Source organism: Octodon degus, unplaced genomic scaffold (assembly GCF_000260255.1).
Source record: "Octodon degus isolate 3935 unplaced genomic scaffold, OctDeg1.0 scaffold00153, whole genome shotgun sequence".
In the NCBI taxonomy this organism is placed as follows: Eukaryota; Metazoa; Chordata; class Mammalia; order Rodentia; family Octodontidae; genus Octodon; species Octodon degus.
In genome coordinates, this window is record NW_004524729.1 from 1,434,935 (window position 1) to 1,447,351 (window position 12,417).

Here is a 12,417-nt window from a genome sequence, read left to right on the forward strand (position 1 = left end):
ATTTTTGAGACAGGCTTTCCCTAAAGTCACTAAATTGCTCCTACCGGGCTCAAACTTGCCATCTTCCTGTCTCAGCCTCCCAGAGTGATGGGATTATAGGCATTTGCTACCATGCCTGCTAACATGAAATCTATTGAGAATTTTGAAACATAAATGATTTATCAGATCTGGAGATGAAAATCCCATTAAATATTTTTTATCTAAACAGAATGATTTTCAGGATCACTGTTTCCTACCTGCCTAGTTGCCAAAGTATCCCATTTCATACTTTATAAGCAGATCTACAACTTCACAAATGCAAAAGCAGCAATTCATATTGAAAACGGTGTCCGTCTTCACAGACAGCTGTTGCCCATCCATGCCCAGGTGTATCCTGGGCACTGGGAATCAGGAACCTAGAGCCGCAAGGAAATAAACGCCCGCTCTGTCTCCAGGGACAGACGGCTCTCCACCTTCCTAAGAGGACCTGGCGCCTCCACTTGTTTCTTGGGTGTCTGACACGAGCAGGGTACAACCACGAACCTCTGCACCATGGGCGAAGCAGCCCCTTTTCCTTCTGCCAGAATAGGTGAAGAGCCTCGGCACCGCCTCCCCAGGCCTGAGTGCTGAGCTTGCTGCAGATGTGGCAGCTCTAGAGTGCTGGATCCTGATTTGGTACTAGCTGCTGTCTGTCCAACCCACTTAACCAGAAGGTGACCGCAGTTATTCTCTCCCCCAGCCTGTAAATAAGGGCATCGGATGCTGCAATAGGCTGGGGGATGCTCACCAGGTCGAAGGTGAGCAGGAAGGGCCCCCCAGACACCTTCCATCCCTCCTCTTTGGGAAAAACTCCCTCCCGCGTGGGGCGCTTCTCTGCCCCGCCTCCGGCTGGGAAGAAGGGCGGGGCTGATTTCTCGCCCGCCCATTGGGCCTCTAGCCGGCTCATTTGCATGACCTGGGGCGGGGCGGGGGGCGCGTGACGTCACGCGGGGAAATGCCTGGGCGGCTGCCCCAGCTCCCAGAGCTGGCGATGCTGGTGCGGACCCGAGCTGCGCCTGCTCGCGCCCCGCGCTCCCCTTAGCCATGTACGACCCCGAGCGCGGCTGGAGCCTGTCCTTCTCGGGCTGCGGCTTCCTGGGCTTCTACTACGTGGGCGCGACTCGCTGCCTGAGCGAGCGCGCTCCGCACCTCCTGCGCGACGCGCGCATGTTCTTCGGCTGCTCGGCGGGGGCGCTGCATGGGGTCACCTTCCTAGCCGGGGTCTCGATTGGTGCGTCCGGGGCCCCGGGCTGTGGGGGCGTCTGCTCGGCCGGGGTGCTAGGGGCCCGTAGATGGGTTGCACGCGCACAGACTTGTCGCCCTCTCGGTCCCAACGCCCGTCGCAGGGCGCGAGAAGGCGTGGAAACTCCGGGCCGCGCAGGCAGGAACTGGGGCTTCTGAAGTGGGGACATTTGCACCTCCCCACAGGAAGTTCCCAGCCCCCGGAAACAGCCGGGGCGTCCCAGCGCGCAGAGGAGGGAGCAGGACGCTGGGTGGGGAGCGCAAAGTGGTGCTGGTCCCTCGGTTGTGAGCCGCCAAGGCCTTGGCTCCTGTCCAGCAGACTGAAGACTCAAGCAGCACTTGGCGAGCGCGCGTGTGTATTGATACTGGGAACAGGGTCCTAGGCCTTCACACTGGGCTAGATCCTCAGCCCTCTCCATCTCTTTCATTTCATTTAAAAAAAAATTAATTTCTTGCCCGATGTGGTAGCACATGCCTGTAATCACAAAACTCTGGGAGGATGAGGTGGAGGATCTCTGTGAGTTCCATGGCCAGCCTGGGCTATATAAGTGAGTTCAAAGCTAGCCTGCACTGTATAATGGGAGCTTGTCTCAAAAAAAAAAAAAAAAAAAAGTTTTTGTTTTTAAGTTTTCTGTATCTGGCACAGGGTCTCACCACACAGCTCGGACTCTTAGTGATCCTTATTTCAGTCTCCCCAGGGTTGAGATAACAGGCGTGCATCACCAAGCCTGATCTTGGTAGTCCGTGTGCCCGGGGCACTGGGTCCTTGTGCTTGCCTAGATAAGCATTTATACTGCTGAGCTGTCTCCGTGGCCCTAAATTTGTTATTTTGAGACAGCCTTGCTAAGTCGCCAAGTTGCCCAGGCTGGGCTCAAACTAACGATCCTTTAGTCTTACTTTCATCATGGCCAGCGCTCTTGGGGCCACCCTTTAGCAGCCTCCAAGGCAGCACCCCCAAGGAGGGATGCAGGATAGGATGTTTCCCTCTCTTCCTCTCCTTCTTTCCTGGGATGCCTCTTGGGGGCTGGAGTGGATCCCCAGGTCTCCTTCATCCCGTCTCCTCCAGCCTTCCCCGACCTGGGCCAGTCAGTGTCCTGACAGTGAGGTCCTGGACATTTGATTCTTGGCCTAATTAAACATTTATCCATGTGGCAGGGAAGGGAGGAGGTGGGAATTTTCTCCTTTCCCCAAACTACTAGAGTGTGGCATCTTTCCCGGGGCCCCAGGTGCTATAGCTTAGAGCTTCTGAGCCAGCCTGCCATGCAGCAGGGAACTGGTGACACCCAAAGGTCCCCAGACAGGATGATAGTGTCCCCTTATCAGTTTGCGTTTACCTGGCTCCTTTTGCTGTTTGCTCTTGGCTCTGCCTGCCAAGCCAGCAGGGAGTGACTTTGGCAGTGGTGGAGAAGCCACTGTGAGGCCGCAGAGCCCTGCCATTGGGTAGGATCTGTGAGCACACCCTGGCCTGACCGGATTTGGGATTAGGAGAGTCTGCCCTGGCCTCTTGCCTGCCTGCTGTGCTCTCTTCCCCAGCGAGGAAGAGGGGGGCAAAGGGCAGAATGTGTCGCCTCTGGGAGGATCCAGCTGACCATCTGCACACGCTGGGATTTAGCAATAAAGCCGCCCAGGTGTCCAGGATGGCCTCCAGGCACCACATGGCCAGGTGCTAAACTGGGACAAGATTTCAGTGCCTTCAACCTAAAGAACACCCACCCCTCCAGAGAGGGACTTCCCACATGGGCAGAGGGCAGGTGCAGTCTGAGGCTGTGCTTCGTGCTTCGCAGGATGTGGGCAGACACAAGTCCTGCGGAAGGGGGTCCCAGGTGTCTGGAGAGGAGCCACTCTATGTTGCTTCAGAGGCTTTAGGTTCCTGTTTGGATCCCTGTCTCGTGGGAGGGAGCTGCTGAGCAGCATTTCCCCGGGGCTGCGACTTGGGCAGGTCTCCAGGGCATCTGAGGAGAGGCTGCACCTCGAAGAAGAGATGGCAGAATCTGCCAGCAGGTCTAAGCTCTCCCGGACCAGGCTGGGTGCGTGGGCGGGAACAGCAGGGAGCTAGGTCAGAGTCAGGTCAGGACAGGCTGGGGGCTTGTCTGTCTTTATGCAGCCCAGGATCGAAGCCTGGCTGTGGCTGTTGGGCTGAGACAGGCTAGCTTGTGTGCCCGCTAGCACTGACATAGAGCACTGAGGAGGCATGACGGTGCCCACGACACGGACTGGTTCAGTCTGGCATTAGGGACTTAAGATAGAGACTAGTTTTTTACTGGCTGTTTGTGTGGCACACCTTACAGATTACCTCATCCTCTCTGCCTCTAAAATGTGGGTAAATCACTTTCTTTTCTTTTTATCTTTTGTCTTTTTTTAAAAAAATGTATTTAGTACAGGGTCTCACTACACAGATTGGACTCACAGTGATCCTCCTGTTTTCAGCCTCCCAAGTGCTGGGATTACAGGGGTGCACTACCACGCCTAGTCTCAATAGCTGTCTCAGTGTGCCCTGGGGCCTGTGCGGCATACTGGGATCAAACCCTGGTCCCTGCATCTGCCTAAACTATTAATCTGCTGAGCTCTCTGCCTCCCCCCCTTTTTAAGCAGGGCTTTACTACGCATAGTCCATGCAGGCCTTGAGCTTGCTTATATAGCCCAGGCTGGCCTTGAACTCGTAAGGTTTCTCCTGCCTCAGCCTCCTAAGTGCTGGGACTGCAGATATGCACCACCACACCTGGCCCATATGGGGGTAAATCATAACCTACATGACAAACTGGGGTCCAAGCATGCATTCTTTTTCTTGTGCCCCATCACAGTGAGATTGTCGGGCTGGCCAGATAGCTCAGCAAACTAAAGTGCCTGCTTAGGCAGAGCGTAGAGGCTCCCTGAGGCGGCGACTGAGACTGGGCATGGTGGCGCGCACCTGTAATCCCAGCTCTTGGGAGGCTGAAAACGGGAGGATCGCTACGAGTCTGATCTACATAGTGAGACCCTGTAGACCCTGTAGATTGTAACCTAAATACAGAAAAGAAAAAAAAAGTGAGATTGTTGGTGCCAGAACCGAGGTGCGGCTGTGTTCCTGGCTTTGTGGACACGCAGCCAGCGTCCTCTCGTAGGTTTCGTATCTCTTGGAGCCAGGGCCAGTGGTGACCTAAGCCAGGCCACACGCGGAACTTCCCGTTTCCTCGTTGCTGCGCTGACTAAGTGAGATACAGGTAAAGCTGCTTTCACCGAGCCCACTGCAACCCAAGAGCGCTGTCACGTCTGCTCAGCACAAAGCACTGTTGATGAGCTGCTTCCTGCTAAGCCTTGCACGTGCAGGGTGTGTCTTCCACACTTGAGGGTGGATCAGCATCTTGCCAAGGGCTCACGGAGCTACTGTGTCAGCACACACAGGTCCAGCAGCCGCCGAGCAGCCTTTTGGGTCTTGCTCCAGAGCATCCCTGTCTCACGGCAGCATCTTATTTCATGTATTTGTCTCCTGTCCCCAGACCAGGCTCTGCAGATACTCATGGACCTTGTCCGCAAGGCCAGGGCACGGAACATAAGCACCCTCCACCCGTCCTTCAACCTGAGCAGGCACCTGCGGGAGGGGCTCCAGGAAATCCTCCCGGACAACGTGCACCAGCTCATCTCAGGCAAGATCTGCATCTCGCTCACCAGAGTGTCCGATGGGGAGAACGTGCTGGTGTCCGACTTCAAATCCAAAGAGGAAGTCGTGGATGTGAGCTATTTGCTTCTCTGGGTGTGTGGGTGGTGTTGAGTGAAAAAGCAATGTGTATCTTGGTGTGTGTCAACCTTGTGTCTTCTAGGACAGGCTCTCCACCCTAATTTTTTCCTTTTCTGCACCACTGAGGATGGAACCCAGGGCCTCCTGCATCTTTCTTTCTTTCTTTCTTTCTTTTTGGAGCTGGGGATTGAACTCAGGCCCTTGTGCGTGACAGGGAAGCACTTAGCCCACTGAGCCATCTCCCTGGTCCCCTTCCTGCATGTTAGACACGTGCTTAACACCAGCCCAGCTCTTTCTTTCCGTGCTGTAAGACTCAGCTTAGGATCAGCCTGTCTGGGGAAACTGTCCTGGGCGTACGCCTCCCCTCAAGCCATTCCACCTGTAAGGAGGAGGCCTTCTCCAGGGCCTCTGGTCTTAGGGTCTGGCAAAGTGAAGATAATTTGCATTATCAGAAATACTGTTGAAGACTGGGCATGGTGGTATGCACCTATAATCCCAGCACTCAGGAGGCTGCGGCAAAAGGGTCATCATGACATCCAGGCCCGCCTGGGCTACATAGTGAGACTCTGTCTCAAAAAATAAAATGAAACAAAACAAAAAAAACAACGAAAGGAAAGAAAGAAGGGATCCTTGTAGGAATGACTACACTTTACTTACCTTAGATTTGTACCAGAAGGACAGATGGCAGAGCTAACCAATGGCACCACAGCCAGTGTCCTCCTGTCCTTGCCCCTGGAAGCTTTTTTTGTTTCCACAGCCAGCACCTATTTGTGCTCACCTGTGTCCACCCCTCTGGAGACCCGATGTGTCTAGTGCTGTGCTTGTGAGGTACAGTGCAGCTCCTAGGGACTCAAAAGGGTGGCACTGGTCCAGCCCCACGCAGCCAGCAGGCCTATGCCTCACGGCCCCTGCATCCCATCTGTGACCGCCGATTGTGGCCGTCCTGGGTGCGTGGGCAGGGGAGTGGGCTGTGTGGGTAAGGAGCTTAGGCTGCTGATCAGACCCAGGGGCCTCTAGGACCAGGGCAGAAGGCGGCTCCTGGTCCACTCTGCCCTCAGAAAAGCACTTATGTGTTGCAGGAGCATTTCCATGGGGCTCTCGGATCATTTAGGGGAGGCTGGGAGGTTTGAGGATGGGCTCTGGCTGTGGTCTGACTTCCTTTTGTCTCCACAGGCTCTGCTGTGCTCTTGCTTCATTCCTTTCTTGTGTGGCTTAATCCCTCCGACCTTCAGGGGTGTGGTAAGTGCACTTTGGTGGCAGCTGGCCCGGACTCACAAGGGTCTTTTGCAAAGTCTGGCAGCCTGGCTTTTCCTTGCAAGGTGGGAGGATCAGGGACCCCTGGGCCATGTGAGCCCCATAGTGCTCAGCCTTGCAGACCGAACCATCGCTGGGCCAGCTTCCGGGCCATGAATTACCTTGCTGCCTGTGAGGCACACCTGCCGGGTCACTTGATCCACACATGAGCACTGCAGACAGGCCACTCCCCGTGGCCTACTTCAGGTTGCTCAGCAATCCATTATTCATGTAAGGTAGAGCTCCATTGTTGGGCAGAGGGGTAACAGGGATTTTTTAACAGCCACAAAACTGTCTGGCCTCACACAGGCTTTTGCTTTATTTTGTTTTGCTGCTCTGCGATGCATAATCCCAGTGGGGCTGTCGAATCCTCATCTTTTAAGATCAGTTTTTGAGCAGGCAACTAAATAACTAATAAAATCCACCAAGGCCAAGTGGTAGGTAGGAGCCGCCTACCGCAACCTCTTGGGTCGGCACTGCTAAAGGGCAGTGGGCTGCTACTGCTCTCTGCTGCCCCCCCTCAGGCAGGACCTGTGTAGTGCACTGCAGGACGGCTCTTGTCTTCTGATGGCTGAACCTGGCCAGTTGAGTGACCCAAGCACAGCTGGGTTTCAGGCGTTGGCCCCTGTGCTGTCAGTGGCACGGGAGACTAAGGTATGCAACCATGAGGCTGTTACCCAGGGCTCCGCAAGACACAACAACAGGGCATTAGGGGCCGGGGAGACGGCTCAGGAGAATAAGTACTTGCCTGGCAAGTGCGAGGGCCTGAGTTCAATTCCCAGTTCCGCCAAAAAACAAAACAACAACAACAACAAAAATACAGCAGGGCGCTTGGGACATCCTTCCCTTCTGAGGTGCCTTGGGGAGGGTGGGCTCCTTCACTGCCACCACATCATCATCGGTCACTCCCTCTAGCCCAGGGACACAGCCAGCAATGTGCCCTCCTAGGAGCCCTGCTGGCTCCTATGCCAGGTTCATGGTTGCAGACCTTAGTCTCCTGTGCCACTGACAGCACAGGGGCCAATCATGTCCCACCGATCCTCAGCCTGCACAGGCTTAGGCCACTGCTGCAGAGAAGCTCCAGGGCTGGCATGCAGCTCAGTGCCCGAGCGATGCCAGGGGCACACAGATTGCCTGGGTCCCATGCCCAGTGCCGCCACCAGAAAAGTCTAAGTGGATAAGAAAAATGATAGCATCTGACCAGACACACCCTTCTCCATCTTCCCTGAAGATTCCTGACTGTATTTTTATTTCTTGTTGGTTGGTACTGGAGACCCAACCCAGGGGCATTTCACCCCTGAGCTACATTTTATTTTGAGAATGAGTCTCGCTAAAATTTCCAGGTGAAACTCAAAAGACTTTCAGTCTTCCAGCCTCAGCCTCCAGGAGTGCTGGGGTGACAGGTGTGCACCGCCACACCTGGCTGGGACTCCCGATGTCCCATTCGTTGTTCCTTAGTGTCCTTGAGGCTGTTGCTGTCTTACTGTCTGCCATAGAAATCCTGATTCCGTGGCCAGGCACCCACCTGTTCCAGACCTGGGCGAGTGTCTCTTGGTGGCTGAAGGTGGCCAGCGCTCCTCGGGTTCCTCTGGAGCCACGTAGTGCTCTGGGGTGTCCCCATCTGCGGGGGCTAACAGCAAGGTTCTAAGAGTTCTGTCGACAGCATCACTCCTGTGAGACTGGCAGCAGGGCTGGGGCTGGGTCCAGACCCTGGCTGCTGAGTACAAGCACGCTGTGCCCAGCCTGCCCCTGCTTGGGTGTGGGCAGTAACGTGATTGCTCAAGGGCGCAGGTGGAGGTGAGCTCAGCCAAGTGCAGCCTCCTGGGGAGATTTTCTAGGTCCCAGTTCACTGATTTAGTCTCATGACACCTGCTGGTTGTTGGTTCTCCTTTCCATCGCATGGAAGAGAAAGGCTCATGGGTTAAATATCTTGCTCCAGATGTCCCAAAAGCAGAAGGGTTCTGGATTTGAAACCCGAGCCTTGGGACTCAGCCAGAAAAACATGGGCTGTGCCCCAGCCCACACTGGCCTTGCTGCTGTTGTGCAGTGCACGTTCTCACAACAGTATACAGCGGCCCTTGGCTGTGTACACCCAGCTCTCCCCATTACACAAATGCTGGGCAAGTATTCGCTGAGAGAGCACGTCCCAAGCTGTTGCCCCCCAACGGCTCTGTGACTCCTCCGCTTGCGGTTCTCAAAACGCGCTGAACGCTAGCCTAGGGTTGCAGACAGTGGCAGCCCCTCTGTCCCCTCCTTTGAAGCGATATATGGACGGAGGCGCCAGCAACAACCTACCGGTCCTGGACTCTCAAACGACCATCACAGTGTCCCCGTACTACGGGGAGTGCGACATCTGCCCAAAGATCAAGTCCACCAATTTCCTCCACGTGACCATCACCAACCTCAGCCTCCGCCTGTGTTTGGGGAACCTCTACCTCCTCTCCAGAGCCTTCTTCCCCCCTGATGTCAAGGTGAGTGGGGGCTCTGGGGTGCCGAGGCTGTCCCCCACCTCACCCCCATGTGTGCAGAGATGGGGCCTCCCTCTGCACAGCCGCAGAGACCTTGGCCCTACTGGTTAACTCCAGGAAGAGCTCTTGTCCCGGGAGCTCGGGGTCTGCCGCCTGGTCCCAGGTATCACCTCGGGTCACACAGGCGGACCCAAAGCCCTGAGCCCTTCCAGGCACAGGGCTCGCCGGACTCGGGGTTGCAGCCCATGCATCCAGGGTCTGTTCTCCACAGGGCTCAGGGTCAAACTCAAAGCTCCGCATGCGTTAGGCAAGTGCTCTGCCGCTGAGTTGCATCCCTGGCCCAAGAATTTTGATTTTGATCTCAGTTACCAACATAATTCTGACTGTGGTGCGTGCCTGCAAAACTATTCCGAGAGGCTGAGTCAGGAGGGTCACAAGTCCAAGCTCAAGCTGGGCTACTTAGCAAGTGCAAGGCTCCAGGCCAGTCCTGACTACATAGTGAGGCGTGTTTCCAAAAACAAAAATAACCCCAAAACAAGAGCCCTCCGCGTGGCGCTTACCCTGAATGTTGCTTCTGGATGCGTTGCCACTCCAGCAGCATAAGGAGGGGAGCCCACCCACAGTGGCATCCCAAGGACAGAGGTACCTGTGGCATGGCACTCGCTCTGTCCCATCCGTGTCTCGGCTCCCCCTTGAGGCAAAGAGGTCGTTGTTACTGCCTCAGTGACAAGTGGGGCAGGGGCCGAAACGTGCTAGGGTGACAGCTCGTCCCCAGCCCAAGGGAGTTGGAGAGATAAGGCCTGGCCATGGGCTCACTAGCAGGGTGACGTGCGAGGGACCCCAAGCCCTGCACTCAGCTCCGGTACTGTGCTCAGCACACCCAGGTGTCTGGTAGGTGTCCCGTGTCCCCGTGTCCCGATGCTGTGAGCATCGGCAGTGACTGGTGTGATTTGCCCGCAGGTGATGGGGGAAATCTGCCTTCGGGGCTACCTGGATGCACTCCGGTTCCTGGAGGAGAACAGTGAGTCCAGGCTTGTGTCCGCGCTCTCCTGGGTAGTCCTCAGTTCTGTCCCTTGTTGCCCAGCGCCTTCCTGTCCTGTCTTGTTCTACTCACCCATCAGCCCCAGGAGGAAAAAATCTCCACCTGTTTTATGACCTGGATGGGGAGGCCCTGGGGTTGGGCCAGAGCATCTCCACTTTGCTGTTTCTTTCTGCTGAGCTCTCAGGAGCCTGTAGTTTATCGAGGGCTGAGGTTAAACGGGTCCTGGGATGAGCTCCAGGTGACACAGTCTGACTGCTGTCCTCAGCTGGGCCTGGCCATGCCCGGGAGCTGGTTGGTTCTGTTTTGTGGGCAGGTGCTGCCGATGAGCCCTTCTTGCTTGTCCCAGGTGCAGCACTGGGTAGAGACAGCATCACGTGACAGATCACCACAGTGCTAGGGCAGGAGGCTGTGTAGACCGCTGTGGCCCCATGACACTGCAGTGCCAAGTGACACCTTAGCCAGTCTGTGATGGCAGTGACAAGCTCTCATCCTGTGGGCTGCTGAGCGACACCCATCTGTATTCTACCAAACCAGAGCTCAGAGGCCTGGGAACTGTTTGCCTTTGTTTGGTTGGTGTGTTGGGGCTTTGAATTAACCTGTGGCCAGCACTGAGGTGATGCTGTGTTCAGAGGACCTAGGTGTGCCTTGGATGCCTCTCCTGGGAAGGGGCTATGGACACTGTAGTGACTGAGGGAGTTGGCTCTGGCAGCTGCAGGGCGAGGAGAGCAGAGAGGACAGGGCAAGTTGACCTGAAGAGGCAGGTGCTGTGGGATCCTGCAGCAGAGGATGTGAGCTGGCAGGGCGGGCATAAGCAGTATAGGAGGGCTGGAGCCTGGACCTGGGGACATGGGCCTGCAGGTCACCGTGCCCTGGGGCAGAGAGGGGTACACAGAGAGGGCAGGAGTGATGCTGGCTGCACCTGTGGACCTGGGGCAGGGTGTGCATCTTGCAGCACGAGGGAGCCATTGAGAGCCCTGGAGCAGGAGCCAGGTGGGTCAGAGGGGAGCCCATCTGGCTACAGTGCAGAGAAGGCAAGAGCAGGAGCTGGTTGTGACAGTGACACCTCTGGTGCCAACCACTCAGGGCACTGAGGCAGGAGGACTGCTTCAGCCAGGAGTCAGAGGCCAGCGTGGGCATGGGGTGAGAGCCTGTTTCAAAAGCAAATGAAAACAGAGAGGGCAAGACCAGTGCCCAGGAGGCAAGTAAGGCCGCCAGGACAGGCCAGGGCTGGAACCGGGGCGGGGCTTCAGATGGAAACTGATCCAGAGGGCTTGGAAAGGATCCTGGGGAGATTTGGGAAGAGATCACCTAGGGTTGCGCTCCCTGGCTGGGGACCTCGGCAGACGCAACTTGAAGTGGATCCCTGGGGTGTGTAGAGGGGCAGCAAGAGCAGGGGCAGTGCAGAGATCTGGAGGACCAGGGAGACCCTGGGGCACCTTGGGGACAGTGCAGTAGTCCCTGGGCTTTCTCCAGAGGCAGCGCAGTACCCTTCCTAGTTGTGCCTGGTCCAGCGGGGGTCAGGGCCAGCCCCACCCTTGGGAAGCACACAGAGAGGGCATCAAGCACCCTTACACAGCTTCCCTGTAGCCCACTGAGGACTCCGACACCAGACCTGGCTCTGCCATCTTCTAGCTATGTGACACTTGCCAAATCCCTGGACCTCTCTGTGCTGATTCCCAGGCCGGGATATGGAGATGGTATGAATGGCCACGGTTGTGTGGCCACTGTCACGTCTGCTGGTCAAGGGCTTAGCTCAGGCCTGGAATGCGGGCAGGACCCAAGGTGCACCTGTTCTAGATCAGTATAATTCTTCTGTCATGTCAGACAGAAGCGTCAGAGGCAGGGAGGGAGCCCACGCACCTGATACGTGCCCGGTGCCCAGGGCAGGGGCCCAGCCGCCTCTGCAGCCGCACCGCCTCCACGCTTCCTGCCTGCTGCAGATTCCAGCCCTGACTTTACCCTAGGGAACAACAGGTGGCCTTGGTTTCCCGTCACGCAGGCCCTTCCTGGGTGAGTGTGAGGCTAGAAACAGGACCCCGCACCAGAGTCCCCCATTTCCTGCTTCCCCCCCCTCCCCAGGCATCTGCAGTAGGCTCCAGCCCTGCTTAACGCTCCCCAAAGAAGAGCTGGAGCCGGAGGTCACAGTGCCTGGCTGGGAAGACCCGGACTTGGGGAAGGCCGAGGACGATGAGCTCCTGGACCACCTGCGCCTCAGTATCCTGCCCTGGGACGAGCGCATCCTGGATGCCCTGTCGCCCCCACTCACTGCAGGTACGGGCGCTGGGTGCTCCATGCTGTGTTGTGGGAGGAGGCGTGGTCGGGGGAAGGGGCGTGGTCACGGGAAAGAGGGTGCGGTGGGGCAGAGACTCGCAGGTGTGCTGCGGGCGCCACCTCCTGGCACGGGGCTTCTGGCTGCCCATCCCTGCATCCCCTGGGCCTCTTCCTTCCCACTGCCTTCTGGCCAGGAGAGACACAGAGCCCATGCCAGTACTGCAAGAGAAAAGGGGTGGGGGGCAGTGTTCCAGGAAGGAGATAGACCCCACCCAGCTCGCATAGCCAGCAGCGGCTGCGAAGTTCGGTGTCTCCAAACAGATTTGTCAGCGTACGAAATTAATTGTTAAATGGGAATCCCATACTCC

At 56.7% G+C, this 12,417-nt stretch overlaps 1 protein-coding gene across 2 annotated transcripts in view; it reads left to right on the top strand.

Moving 5' to 3' along the window:
* Positions 1–976: 976 nt before the first annotated feature.
* Positions 977–12,417, top strand: part of Pnpla3 (patatin like phospholipase domain containing 3) — a 16,711-nt gene continuing 5,270 nt past the window's right edge. For both annotated transcript variants that reach the window (XR_002818312.1, XM_004642450.2), the window contains exons 1-6: positions 977–1,249; positions 4,737–4,969; positions 6,149–6,214; positions 8,530–8,739; positions 9,697–9,757; positions 11,858–12,049. Coding sequence is in view for 1 of the 2 variants with exons in the window: in XM_004642450.2 (XP_004642507.1) it covers positions 1,063–1,249; positions 4,737–4,969; positions 6,149–6,214; positions 8,530–8,739; positions 9,697–9,757; positions 11,858–12,049 (949 nt within the window). In the remaining variant the exon portion in view is untranslated. The remainder of the gene's footprint in view (positions 1,250–4,736; positions 4,970–6,148; positions 6,215–8,529; positions 8,740–9,696; positions 9,758–11,857; positions 12,050–12,417) is intronic.